Here is a 15,125-nt window from a genome sequence, read left to right on the forward strand (position 1 = left end):
TTAATCCCTATCACTTATTTCATTTCACCCATCCTCCCACCCACCTCCTCATCAGTTTGTTAACTATAGTTAAGAGTCTGTTTTTTGGTTTGTCTCTTTTTATTGTTTCCTGAATTCTACATGTGAGTAAAATCATATCGTAATTGTCTTTTTCTGACTGATTTATTTAATTTAGGATTGTAATCTCTAGATCCATCCACATTGCAAATGATACGATTTCATTCTTTGTGGCTGAGTAATATTCCATTGTATATGTATAGCACATCTTTTTCCATTATTCTATTGATAGACATGTGGGCTGCTTCCATAATTTGGCTATTGCAAATAATGCTGCAATAAACACAGGATGTTTATATTTTTTCAAATTGATGTTTTAATTTTCTTTGGGTAAAAACCCAGTAGTGGAATTGCTGGATTGTATGGTAATTCTATTTGTAATTTTTTGAGGAACCTCCATACTCCTTTCCACAGTGACAGCACCACTCTGTATGCCCATAAACAGTGCATGAAGGTTCCTCTTTCTACATATCCTTGTCAGCACTTGTTTCTTCTGGTTTTGATTTTAGCTATTTTCACAGGTATGAGGTGATAACTCATTGTGGTTTTGATTTGCATTTCCCTAGTGATTAGTGATGTTGAGCATCTTTTCATGTGTTTATTGAACATCTGTATGTCCTCATTAGAGATACCTCTTTTCATGTCTTCTGCCCATTTTTAATTGGATTATTTGTTTTTTTGGTGTTGAGTTGTATAAGTTCTTTGTATATTTTGGATACTAACCCTGTACCGGATATGTCATTTGCAGATATCTTCTCCCATTCCATAGGTTGTCTTTCAGTTTTATCATTTGTTTCCTGTGCTGTGCAGAAGCTTTTTATTTTGATGTACTCCCAAGTTTATTTTTACTTGTTTCCCATGCCTCGGGAGACTAGAAAAATGTTGCCATTGCCTGTGTTGGAGAAATTACCGCCTGTGCTCTCTTCCAGAACTTCTATGGTTTCAGGTCTCACATTTAGGTCCTTAATCTATTTTGAGTTTATTTTTGTATAGGGTCTAAGAAAGTGTCCAGTTTCGTTCTTTTCATATAGCTGTCTGGTTTTCCCTACACCATTTTTTGAAGAGACTGTCTTTTATATTGCATATGCTTTCCTCCTTTGTTGAAGATTAGTTGACCATATAACCATGGGTCTCTGGGCTCTGTCTTCTGTTGATCTGTGTGTCTATTTTTGTGCCTGTACATACTGTTTGGATTACTATGCCTTTGAAGTGTGTCTTGAAATTTGGGATTATGATATTCCCTGTTTTGTTCTTTTTCAAGATTGCTTTCACTATTCAGGGTCTTTTGTGGTTCCATGCAAATTTTAGGATTGTTTGTTGTAGTTCTGTTGGTATTCTAATAGGTATTGCATTAAAACTGTAGATTGCTTTTGGGTAGTATGGAAATTTTAATGTTATTTTTATTCTTGTCTATGAGCATGGAATATCTTTCCATTCATCTTCAGTTTTCTTTAATCAGTGTTTTATAGTTTTAAGAGTACAGGTGTTTCACCACCTTGGTTAAATTTATACCTAGGTATTTTATTACTTTTGGTGCACCTGTAAATGGGATTGTTTTCTTAATTTCTCTGTTACTTTGTTACTAGTATATGGAAATGCAACGGATTTCTGCATATTGATTTTTGTATTCTGCAACCTTAGTGAATTCTTTGATCAGTTCTAGTAGATTTTTGAGGGAGTGTTTAATGTTTTCTATATATGGTATCATGTCATCTGCAAATAGTAAAACTTTTACTTCTTTCTTACCAATTTGGATGCCTTTATTTCTTTTTGTTGCCTGATTGCTGTGACTAGGACTTCCAGTATTATGTTGCGTAAAAGTGATGAGAGTGGGCATCCTTGTCTAGTTCCTGATCTTAGAGGAGAAGCTGTTTTTCCCCATTTAATATGATAGCTATGGGTTGTTCATATAAGGTCTTTTTATGTTGAGGTATATACCCTATAAACCCACTTTGATGAGGGCTTTTATCATGAATGGATGTTGTACTTTGTGAAATGCTTTTTCTGCATCTACTGAAATGATTATATGGTTTTTATCCTTTATCGTGTTGATGTAATGTGCTAAGTTCACTGATTTGTGAATATTTAATGTTCTTTGCAACTCAGGAATAAATCCCACTTGATGTGAGTGATTTTTTTTTAACATATTGTTGAGTTCAGTTTGCTAAAATTTTGTTGAGAATATTTGCATCTGTATTCATTAGAGATACTGGCCTGTAGTGTTTTTGTTTTGGTTTTGTTTTTTTTTAGTGTCTTTATCTCGTTTTGTAACAAAGCAATGCCGGCCTCTTAGGAGGAGATTTGCAAGTTTTTCTTTTCTATTTTTGGAATAGTTTGAGAAGAATAGGTATTAACTTTTCTTTAAGAGAAGGTAGAATTTGCCTGTGAAGCCATCTGGTCCTGGACTTTTGTTTGTTGGGAGTTTTTTTGATTACTGATTCAATTTCATTGATGGTAGTCAGCCTGTTCAAATTTTCTTAAAAAAAAATTTTTTTTTTAATGTTTTTATTTATTTTTGAGGCAGAGACAGAGCATGAGCAGGGGAGGGGCAGAGAGAGAGAGAGAGACACAGAATCCGAAGCAGGCTCCAGGCTCTGAGCTGTCAGCATAGACCCTGACGCGGGGCTCACAGGCTGTGAGATCATGACCTGAGCTGAAGTCGGACGCTTAACTGACTGAGCCACCCAGGTGCCCCATCTTTTTTTTTTTTTTTTTTTTTTAATTTTTTAAAATTTTTGAGAGAGAGAGAGAGAGAGAGAGAGAGACAGAGCATGAGTGGGGGAGGGGCAGAGAGAGGCAGACACAGAATCCAAAGCAGGCTCCAGGCACTGAGCTATCAGCACAGAGCCCGATACAGGCTCAAACTCATGAATCGTTTTTCTTGCTGAATCTTTCTAAAGGTTTGTCAATTTTGTTGATCTTTTCAGAAAACTAACTCCTGGTTCCTTTTGTCTGTTCTACTGTTCTTTTAGTTTCTATTTCATTTGTTTCTGCTGTAATCTTTATTATTTCCTTTCTTCTGCTGGTATTGGGTTTTGTTTGTTGTTCAAAGCTCCTTTAGGTATAAGGTTAGATCCTTTGAAATGTTTTTTGCTTCTTGAGGTAGGCCTGTATTGCTGTAAACTTCCCTCTTAGAAATGCTTTTGCTGCATTCCAAAGATTTTGGACCATTATGTTTTCATTTATGCATTTTCTTGGTTGACCCATTCATTATTTAGTGGCATGTTTTTATCCTTCATATATTTGTCCAGACTTATTCTTTTTTTTTTTTTTTTTTTTTTTTTTTTTTTTTTTTTTTTTTTTTTTCAGACTTATTCTTGTGGTTGATTTCTAGTTTCTCAAGTGCTGTGGTTGGAAAAGTTGCATGGTAGGACTTTCATCTGTTTGAATTGAGACTCCTTTTGTGGCCTAATTTGTGATCTCTTCTGAATATATTCCATGTGCACTTATTTGAAAAGAATGTATATACTGCTATTTTAGGATAGAATGTTCTGAATAATATCTATTGGATCTATCTGCTCCAGTGTGTCATTCAGACCCACTGTTTCCTTGTTGACTTTTTGTTTGGATGATCTATGCATTGATGTAAGTGAGGTGTTAACATCCCCTACCATTATTGTATTACAATCAGTTAGTTTCCTTTATGTTTGTTATTAGCTGCTTTATGTATTTGGATGCTTCCATGTTGGATGCATAAATATTTATAACTGATATATCTTCTTGTTTGATCGCTTATATAGCACCCTTCTTTGTTTCTGTTCACTTTTTGGATGATAAATGCTTTTCTATCCCTTCACTCTTAATCTGCATGTGTCTTTAGGTCTGAAATTAGTCTTTGTAGGCAGCACTCTTGTTTTTTTATCCATTTTATTACCCTGTATATTTTGACTAGAGAATTCAGTCCATTTACTTTCAAAGTAATTATTGATAGGTCTATACTTATTGCCAATTTGTTACTTGTTTTTATAGTTCTCTGTTCCTTTCTTCTCTTGCTCTTCTCTCATGGCTTGCTGGCTTTTTTTTTTTTTTTTTTTTTTTTGAATATACTTGGATTCCATGTCTTTATTCTTTGCATATCTATTACTGGCTTTTGATTCGTGGTTACCATTGGGTTTGTATATAACATCTTAGTCACATAGCAGTCTATGTTAAGTTGATAGTCGCTTAAGTTTGAACCTGTTTCCCCCCCCCACGTTATAGGTATACTTCGTTTTACTGCTTCTGTACTTCTTATTTTTCTTATTTCTGCTTATGGTCTTTTCCACTCAGAGTCTCCTTTAACATTTCTCGTAGGACTGGTTTAGTGGTCATGAATTCTTTAAACTGTTGTTCATCTAGAAAACTCTTTGTCTCTTTCTTGGGAATGATAGCCTAGAATAATCTTGGCTGCAGGTTTTTTTTTTTTTCTTTCAGCATTTGAATGTATCCTGCTACTCCCTTCTGGCTTGCAAAGTTTCCACTGAAAAATCAGCTGATAGCCTTATGAGGTTTTCTTTGTTTGTAACTATCTTCTCTTAATTGCTTTTAAAATGTTCCATATATCACTGTTTTTTGCCATTTTAATTACCATGTGTCTCACTGTGGGCTTCCTTGGGTTGATTTTGTTTGAGGGTCTCTGTGCCTGTTGGATCTGGATTTCTTTCTTCTTACCTAGATTTGGGAAGTTTTCAGCTATTATTTCTTCAAATTTTCAGCCCCTCTTTTTCTTCCAGGATCTTTATAAAGGGAAAGTTATTACACTTGTTGGTATTGCAGAGCTCCCCAAATGTGTTTTCATTTTTTATTATGTTTTTCTACCACCTGTTCAGCCTGATTGTTTTCTGTTACCCTGTCCTCTAGGTTGCTGATCCATTCATTTGTCAGATTCCTCTTGTGTGCTATGTGTGCTATCTAGTGTATTTTTAATTTCACTTATTGAGGTCTTCATCTCTGATTGGTTATATTCTATGTTTTCTATCTCTTTGTTCACTCTTAAGTCCAGTGAGTATCTTTATGACCATTTCTTTAAATTCTCTATCAGACATATTACTCATCTCCATTTCATTCAGCTCTTTTGCTGTGGTTTTACCTTCTCTTTCCTTTGGGATATATTCTCTTGTCCATTTTGTCTAACTCTGTGTGTCTATTTCTACATGTTAGGAATACTAGTTATGTCTCCTGCTCTTGAAAGTAATGACCTTATGAAGAAGAGTTCCTGTAGTGCCCTGCAATGCAATGTCTGTTGTGCACTAGAACCTGATGCTTTAGCTGTATCTCCTATGTGTAATGCATGTACCTTAGTATTGTGACTAAGCTGTTTTTGCTTTCAGTCCAGTCATCTGGAATGTTTCTGTTTGCCTGTCTTGGACAGGATTTGGTCCCTGTGTTGTTAAGAGGGCCAGTCTGGAGCCATTGTGGGCTTGAGTTGAGTCAGATCAAGTGTTTGCCAGAGATGCGGTAGCACGGAAGTGTTTCTTGCTTTCCCTATGTTGTACCCTGAGAACTTTCTTTGGTGGGTGAGGCCTACAGTCAAACCGGATATCTGATTGTAGCCCACTGCTAGGGCTGCAGTAGGACTGATATGTGTAATTATCCTCTCTTCTCCACAGTGTAGCTGTTATTTTAGAGTGGTATGGGTCCCCTGTCAGGGCTACTTGTACCCTGCCTGGCTTATAGCACTGGTTTGGATGAATTCCAACCCAGGGCATATTGGAAGCGGTAGGTCCACAGCCGAAAGTGGGGTGGGGCAGCAGAATTATCAAGGTTTGCACAGGTCTGTTGTGGGAGGGGACCTGGAACAGAGGTCTGACTAGAAGGGACAGTTTTATAACATGGGGTTGAGCACTGTTAGCAAAGCTAGATAGAGAGCTGTGCTGTTTCCTGTAAGTGTCTGTGTGTCTAGGCTGAGGGACTAAAGAAGGAAATGGTGCCTGCCAGTTCTTTTGTTCCTGGAGAAGTCTCTCAAGGATTCCTGCCCCTCCAGCACATTCTTTGAGATTAGTAAACAAATCTCCCACCAGTATATTCCAGGCGTTTTTCGAACTGCTACTGTTAAATGCTATACATCTGCGGGGCTGTTTGTTGTGCTGTCTTTTTAAGGGTGAGGAGTTAGTTTCCTCTCAATTTCTTGGCTCTCTTAGAGCTGACCCTACTGATTTTTAAAGTGCCAGGAGTTAAGCCCTGCTAATGATAAGAACTTGTGAAGTTATGCCCCTCTGGTTTTCAGAGGCAAATGTTATGGGGATTTGTCTTCCCCTTATGGGTTCCTTGCGCTTGGGGTGCCTGGTGTGACTGAAGGTCCATTTCTTCTGTTTGTGCCCTTGGTGTCCTTTCCTCCCATTGGCATTCCTGCAGTTCTGTTTGGCTCCTGACTCTATCTCTGTCCTTCCTACCCTCTTCCTTGTGGCCTCTTCTCTACATTTAGCTGTGGAGAGTCTGTTCTGCCAGTGTTTGGGCCATTTTGGGTTGTTTACACTTATGTGGGTGTTATCTGGTAGCATCTGTGGGACTTGGTGAAGTTGGGATTCTCCTATTCCATCATCTTTCTAGCTCTTTGAAGTTGTGAAAACTTACTACTGACAGTTTCCTGCTTCAGTTACTGAAGTGCCACTAGAGAATTCCCAAAATGTTATTTATTTCCACATTAGTGGTTATTCAATTCATATATTGTTTCTTAGAGTGAAAATTACTGTTATTTGTTGGTAGTATTGTCTACTTGACTCTTCATGTTAAGCATGCTTTTTATTTGATGCCAGAAATTTGTATTTTGCTTCCAGGAATGCTTTGGAAACAGAGGTTTCCAAAACTGATAGTTTCTTTAAAACAGAATATTTGTATTTTTAAAATTTTGTTTCAATTTACTTGTAATTTACTATTCAGAAAACAAAGAGGAAGGACTTCTGGAAAAGCGCAGGCAGTTATCTCGTGATATCAGTAGATTGAAAGAAACATATGAAGCTCTCTTAGCCAGATTTCCCAATATTCAATTTGCCTACAGGTAAGAGATTTAAACCTAAAATTTTAATGTAGCAATAGCCAAGATATATTTTTATTTAAGCTTGGAAGACAGTGAAAATTTCATTTACATCAAGTTTTTTGTATGAAAGTATTGTAAGCTGCTTTTCCTTAATTGGGATTTTTTTCCCTAAACATTTATTGAAATGTTAACCAAGATATATTTTCATTTAAGCTGGAAGGCAGTCCGAAAATTTTGTTTAACATTACGATTTTTGTATGAAAAATATTATAAGTTGCTTTTCCTTAATTGGTATTTTTTTCTTAGATGTTTATTGAAACGTTTCAGATGTTGGCAGGGGAATTCTTAAGATCAAAATGAGGGAAATTTAGTCCACAGTTTCTGTAAATATCTATATTAGCATTTTACAATTTGTTTTGCTACATGGGTTTTTTTTATGGAATACTCAAAGTAATGTGTTAAAAAGAACATCAACATTATTTTTGCTATGTTGAAAACAATATATACTGAAAGAGTTTTTGATTGACTTAAAGCAATAGCTGACTAGTCATCCGGAACATTTAAAAATTTTTGTTTTTCTTAAAACTGTATATGCTTCTCTTTCGAATGAATGTGTTGTCAGAAAGAGCTCTTGACTAGTAAAATATAACTTAATCTGTTTTATTGTTTCACATTAATTTTTTGTCATCTGTTGTATTTTAGGGATCCAGAGAAGAACTGGAATAGAAATTGTGTGAAAGGACTTGTAGCGTCTCTGATTAGTGTGAAAGATACTTCTGCAACGACAGCTTTAGAATTGGTGGCTGGGGAAAGGCTCTACAATGTTGTAGTAGACACAGAGGTAAATTAATTATAATGAAAGAAAATTTACAATTGCTCTTTAGCTGGAAAAATCATGAGTTTCTACAATGGAGTACTTTCTTTATGTTTTAAGCTGTTCCTAAGGTTTATAAGTACAGTAATTCAGTTAATGACTCTTATTTTATTACTGATTATATCGTATTTGATTAACTGTATTCCCAAAGAAGTCACATGCTTATTCAGGAGCCCAGAATGCTTATTATCAGTCTTAGACTTTTGATTATTTAGGATGGTAGGCACTAAATATTTAATTGTGGATTCCTAAACTTGTACTCTTTCCATCTGAATATTTTCTGTCATTAATATTTTCTTTATTTCAAATACACAATGTTTTAGGTGACTGGAAAAAAGCTACTAGAAAAGGGGGAATTGAAACGTCGATACACTATAATTCCACTGAATAAGATTTCAGCCAGATGTATTGCTCCAGAAACTCTGAGGGTCGCACAGAATCTTGTAAGTCTTATTTATATGTTTTATGTACATCTTACTTGGTTTATTTAGTTAGGGGACATTAACTTGGGGGACATAATCATATATGGAACCATAAAATTGTATTGTTACCATACTTCAAATAGTTAAGCTACAAAAAAAAGTAAGAGTTGACTTATGTGAAATTAGATAGAAAGAGAATAGAAATGGGGGAAGACAAACTCCCTTTGATATTTCAGAGTTGTAATGTTAAAATGTCTTTAAACCTTAAGTGAGGTCACATGACTATCACATAACATTAAATTTCTGATCTCTGAGTTGTTAGATATACAAAGCTTATAAATACCAGAATTCTTCAGTTTTTTGTTTTTTTTTTTTTCCTGTCAGGCACAAAGTGCCCACAGTGACAATGGTTTTGGAAGGTGTCCATCAGTCTTGCAGAGATGCTTCTCTATTAAAGTATCTCTACATTGCCTTCCAACCTCTGGGCATACAAAGGCAGGAACTGGGATACCCAGTCAGGTGCTAAGGTGGACCTAAAGTGGTATTGCTATTAGTTAAAAAACAAAAACAAAAACACACACAACCCCCCCTCCCCCCAAAGGAGTACAAGACCATACATTTGGTTATGGTTGTGTGACTGTAGGTAATAACATGAAGCCAATCCTAATGTTCACCAGTGATACCATTTTTTTATTGAGCAGCAGTTGAAATGGCAGTTAGGAAACCTAGAAATGCATTTGTATTTAAGATACTAAATGTATACTCAGTGTTCTTGCTGATGTTGAGAAGCCTTCAATGAAAATTATTTCAAAATACAGTTGTATTGATACATATACTATTAGGAGAAGGAAAATGAGTGCAGAGTAATTAAAAGGTGGTGTTCTAGTTAGTACTTCATTTACTTTCAAAAATTACCAATGGGTCTGGAAGGTTTTGGAAGTTATTTCAGCTTTCGGACAAGTCCGAGTGTAAGTAGTAAATTGGGATTTCAGGTAACGGCAAAAATACTTATATTCAGATCTCTTAGACCTTTTTAACGGTAGCTGCTGTGTCAGAGAACAATGCTGAACATTTGTTAAACAGCTGCCTTCATTTTGATTTCTCTTGCTACTACTAAGCTCCTTAAAGAATGCTTAGTTATTTTAAAAAGATGAGCAGAAGAAAATATTATAAACAAAGGTTGAGAAGAGGCAGTTGGATTAAAAAAAAAAATGAAGAATTAAAAAAAATTTTTTTTGACTCTTGCAATTGTTAGTTGTGTTTTTACTTTGGTAGTTGGTAGGTGGCTGCCCTAGCATGTGTTTTTGTTGGTCTGTTTGTTTGCCCTAGCATGTTTAATTTGAATGAAAAAGTATTCACTGTGGAACAACCAAATTAATAGTTGAAATAAAACATTTTGTATAATTGGGTTGATCCAGCAACAGCTGTATTTAAATTTTTTTTAATATTTATTTATTTATTTATTTATTTATTGAGAGAGAGAGAGAGAGAGAGAGAGAGACAGCATGAACAGGGGAGGAGCAGAGAGAGGGAGACAGAATCGGAAGCAGGCTTCAGGCTCTGAGCTGTCAGCACAGAGCTTGATGCAGGGCTCAAGCTCACAAGCCACGAGATCATGACCTGAGCCAAAATCGGACGCTTAACTGACTGAGCCACCCAGACGCCCCAAGCAACTGTTGTATTTTAATTAAGAGAATGTGTCCATAGTCCATTTTGAATTTAGAAACTCGGTACTGGCTCTTGCTTAATAGACACTCTCATAATGTCTGGTGCCTTAGCTAAATATTTTATGTAGCTGTAGAACTTTTAGTGTTTAAACTTGAAATTTGTTCTACAACTCTTGAGTTTTCCATAGCATTTTAGAAAGTTCAAAAGGAATTATAGTGTTCGGTTAAGTATTACTTAAATTTCTAGTATAGCACTTCTGTTTTATAAAATAATATATGAAAAGAAAGGAGTAGTATTTACTGTGATAGATCTGTTGTTTTTCCATAGGTTGGCCCTAACAATGTTCATGTAGCTCTTTCCCTTGTTGAATACAAACCAGAACTTCAGAAAGCAATGGAATTTGTCTTTGGAACAACATTTGTTTGTAATAATATGGATAATGCAAAAAAAGTGGCCTTTGATAAAAGGATAATGACCAGAACTGTTACTCTAGGAGGTGATGTATTTGATCCTCATGGAACATTGAGTGGAGGTACGTTATGTGTTTGTTTTTTTGCAAAAAATAAAAATAGTTAACATTTATTTAATTCATATTATGCCAGGTGCTTTACAATTTGCTTTTTTTTTTCTAAAAAAAATTTTTTTAACGTTTATTCATTTTTGAGAGAGAGAGAGAGAGAAAGAGAGATTGAGACAGGGCATGAGTTGGTGAGCAACAGAGAGGGAGACACAGAATCTAAAGCAGGCTCCAGGCTCCGAGCTGTTTACACAGAGCCCAATGTGGGGTTCGAAGTCAGAAACCACAGTATGATGACTTGAGCCAAAGTCAGACACTCAACTGACTGAGCCACCCAGGCACCCTGATATACATATTTGCTCTTTTTTCTCATTCCTTACAACTATTTTATAAAGTAGTTTTATAAAGTAGTAGTTTTATAAAGTAGTTTTATAAAGTAGTTTTATAAAGTAGTTATAAAGTAGTTTCCCCATTTTTTTTAGGGAATTAAATGAGAAAAGTTTAGTAATTCACTCAGTGGCAAATAGTGTTAGAGCTAGTATTTTAACTCAGTTGGATTACAGAGCTAATGTTGAACCACTACTATGGTTTCCTCTGTATGTTTATTGATAACTTATGATACTCCAAGAACCATGCCATTAATTCATTTAACGTTTCTATAGCTTATCTATGAGATCGGTACGATTATAAAAAGTAGAAGTAGAAAACAGTTATTAAGCATACTCGTTTTCTAGTGACTTGAAAATCTTTTATTGAAGTGCAAAGATCTATGGATTTGACTTTCTGTTTATTTACTTTTAAGGTTGATTGTGGTTTTTTTGGCTTTATTTACTTTTGGGCTTAAAACTAAATGATGAACAAAAAGGTAAAAGTAAAATATTAACAAGATACACAAGGTATGAGATAAACAGCAACAAAAAGAAAGCCTAGAAGACAAGAGTAATACCAAAAAAATACTCAGTACTAAATGTATTAAAAGAAAAATGATCATGCTCTATTGATTATATAAGTTTTTTTTATTAAATTTAATTTTAGCGTAGTTAATATAGTGTGTTATATTAATTTCAGGTGTACAATTTAGTGATCCAACAATTTCATACATCACCCAGTGCTCATCCCAACAAGTACACTCCTTAATAATCCCTGTCACCTATTTCACCTATCACCCTACCAACCTTCCATCTGGTAGCCATCAGTTCTCTATAGTTACGAGTCTGTTTCTTGGCTTCTCTCTCTTTTTTCCTTTGTTCCTTAAATTGCATATATGAGTGAAATTGTATGGTATTTTTCTTTCTCTGACTGACTTATTTCATTTAGCATTATACTTTCTTAGTCCATCCATGTCCTTGAAAATGGCAAGATTTCCTATTTTATGATTGAATATTATGTCTATATATATACATATATATATATATATGTATATATATACATATGTACATGTACACACACACCACCTCTTCTTTATCCATTCATCAGTTGACAGACACGTAGGGCTGGTTACATAATTTGGATATTGTAAATAAAGCTGCAATAAACGTATGGGTGCATGTATCCCTTTGAGTTAGTGTTTTTGTGTATTTTTGGTAAACACCAAAATCGTACCAGTAGTGCAATGGATGGATGATAGGGTGGTTCCATTTTTAACCTTTTGAGGAACCTCTATACTGTTTTCCACAGTGACTGCACCAGTGTACATTCCCACCAACAGTGCAAGAGAGTTCCTATTTCTCCACATCCTCTACCACACTTGTCTCCTGTGTTTTCATTTTAGCCATTTTGACAGATGTGAGGTGATACCTCATTGTAGTTTTGATTTGCATTTCCCTGATGATGAGTGATTTTGATGAGCCTCTTTTCATGTGTCTTTTGGCCATTTGTATTTCTTTGGAGAAATGTTTCTCCATGTCTTCTGCCCACTTTTTAGTTGGATTTTTTTGTTTTTTGAGTCAAGTTTTGTCAATTCTTTATATTTTGGATACTAATCCTTCATCAGATATGTCAGGTACAAATATATTCTATTCTGTAGATTCTCTTTCAGTTTTGCTGATTGTTTTGTTCACTGTGCAGAAGCTTTTTATTTTCATGTAGTCCTTTCCTTTGCCTCAGGAGACGTATGTAGAAAAATGTTGCTATGACCTATGTCATTGATATCACTGCCTGTCCTCTCTTCCTGGGTTTTTATGGTTTCAGGTCTCAGCTCTGTCTTTAGTTCATTTTGAGTTTATTTTTGTGCATGATATAAGAAAGTGGTCTAGGTTTTTTTTGTTGTTGTTTTTGTTGTTGTTGTTTTTTGCATGTAGCTGACCAGTTTGCCCAATGCCATTTGCTGAAGAGACTGTCTTTTTCCCATTAGATATTCTTACCTTCTTTGTCAAAGATTAATTGACCATATAGTTGTGGGTTTATTTCTGGGCTTTCTGTTCTTTTCCATTGATCTAGGTATCTGTTTTTGTGCTGGTACCATACTATTTCCATTCCTACAGCTTTGTAATCTAACTTGAAGCTGATACCTCCAGCTTTGCTTTTCTTTTTCAAGATTGCTTTGGTTATTTGGGTCTTTTGTGGTTCCATATAAATTTTAGGATTGTTTGTTTTAGTACTGTGGAAAATGGATTGCATTAAAAGTGTAGATTACTTTGGGTAGTATAGACATTTTAATAATATTTTTTCCAGTCCATGAGCATGGAATATCTTTCTTTGTATCATCTTCAGTTTCTTTCATCAGTGTTATAGTGTTCAGAGTACAGATGTTTCACCCCCTTGGCTAAGTTTATTTCTAGGTATTTTCTGTTTTTGGTAGGATTGTTCATTTCTCTTGCTGCTGCTTCATTATTAGTATATAGAAAGTGCAGCATATTTCTGCACATTGATTTTGTATCCTGCGTCTTTACTCAATTCCCTGATCGGTTCTAATAGTTTTTTGGTGGAGTTTTAGGGTTTTCTATATATAGTATCATGTTATCTGTAAATAGTGAAAGTTTTACCACCTCCTTACCAATTTGGATACCTTTTATTTCTTTTTGTTGCCTAATTGCCTGAGCTAGGACTGCCAGTGCTATGTTGAATAAAAGTAGTGAGAGTAGGCATTCTTATCTTGTTCTAGATCTTACAGTAAAATCTGTTTTCCCATTGGATATTATATCAGCTGTGGGTATTTCATATATGGCCTTTATTATGTTGAAGTATGTTCCCTCTAAACCTACTTTGTTGAGGGCTTTTATCATGAATGGATGTTGTACTTTGTCAAATGCTTTTTCTGCATCTGTTGAAGTGATCATATGATTTTTATCCTTTCTCTTGATGATGGATCACATTGATTAATTTGATTATGGTCAATGACTTTTTTCATGTATTGTTGGATTCGATTTGCTAGTATTTTGTTGGGGATTTATATATATATATGTTCATCAGAGATAGTGGCCTGTAGATGTCTTTTTTTTTTTTTTCTAGTACCTTTATCTGGTTTTTGTATCAGGTTAATGCTGGCCTTGTAAAATGAATTTGGAAGTTTTCCTTCCTTTTCTACTTTCAGAATAGCTTGAGAAATGTAGGTATTAACTCGTCTTTAAATGTTTGGTAGAATAAGCCACTTTGTCCTAGACCTTTGCTCTTTGGGAATTTTTATATTACTGATTCAGTCTTCTTGCTTGTAATCAGTCTGTTCAAATTTTTTATTTCTTCCAGTTTCAGTTTTGATAAGTTATATGTTCCTAGGAATTTATCTGTTTCTTCTGCATTGTCCAATTTGTTGGCATATAGTCATAATATTCTCTTACAGTTGTTTGTGTTTCTGTGAGGTTGGTTATTCTCATCTTTCATTTGTAATTTTATTTGAGTCCTTTTTCTCTGTTATTTCATGGTTCTGACTGAAGATTTATCAATTTTGTTCATCTTTTTAAGGAACCATTTATCTGTTTTGTTCTTTTAATTTCTATAGCATTTATTTTTGCTCTAATATTTATTTTCTCCCTTCTGCTGTTTTGGGGTTTTGTTTTTTCTTTCTTTAGCTCCTTTGGATATAGTTGTTTGAGATTTTTTTTTTTTTTTTTTTTTTTTTTTTGCTTCTTGAAGTTGGCCTGTATTGCCCTAAACTTCCTCTTAGAGCTGCTTTTGCTGCATCCCAAAGGTTTTGGACTGTTTTCATTTTCATTTGTTTCCATGTATTTTAGGATTTCTTCCTTGATTTCTCAGCTGACCCATTCATAATTTAGTAGCATGTTTTAATCTTCCATATGTTTATTGTTCTTTCTAGACTTTTTCTTGTGGTTGATTTCTAGTTTCATAGCATTGTGGTCAGAAAAGATGCATGATATAACTTAAGTCTTTTTGAATTTGTTGAGACTTCTTTTGTGGCCTAATATGTGATCTGTTCTGGAGAATTTTCCATTTGTACCTGAAATGAATGTGTATTCTGCTATTTAAGATGGAATGTTCTAAATATATTTGTTAAATCCATCTGATCCAGTGTGTCATTCAAAGCCACTGTTTCCTTGTGGATTTTTTGATCTTTCCATTGACATTAGTGGGGTGTTAAAATCCCCTACTATTGGGGCGCCTGGGTGGCGCAGTCGGTTAAGCGTCCGACTTCAGCCAGGTCACGATCTCGCGGTCCGTGAGTTCGAGCCCCGCGTC

At 35.0% G+C, this 15,125-nt stretch overlaps 1 protein-coding gene across 1 annotated transcript in view; it reads left to right on the forward strand.

Moving 5' to 3' along the window:
- Positions 1-15,125, forward strand: part of SMC2 (structural maintenance of chromosomes 2) — a 69,638-nt gene that overhangs the window by 16,092 nt on the left and 38,421 nt on the right. The window contains exons 12-15 of the mRNA XM_049635511.1: positions 6,916-7,033; positions 7,715-7,853; positions 8,210-8,329; positions 10,304-10,508. Of these exons, the coding sequence (XP_049491468.1) occupies positions 6,916-7,033; positions 7,715-7,853; positions 8,210-8,329; positions 10,304-10,508 (582 nt within the window). The remainder of the gene's footprint in view (positions 1-6,915; positions 7,034-7,714; positions 7,854-8,209; positions 8,330-10,303; positions 10,509-15,125) is intronic.

This window comes from Panthera uncia, chromosome D4 (genome assembly GCF_023721935.1).
Source record: "Panthera uncia isolate 11264 chromosome D4, Puncia_PCG_1.0, whole genome shotgun sequence".
Taxonomy (NCBI): Eukaryota; Metazoa; Chordata; class Mammalia; order Carnivora; family Felidae; genus Panthera; species Panthera uncia.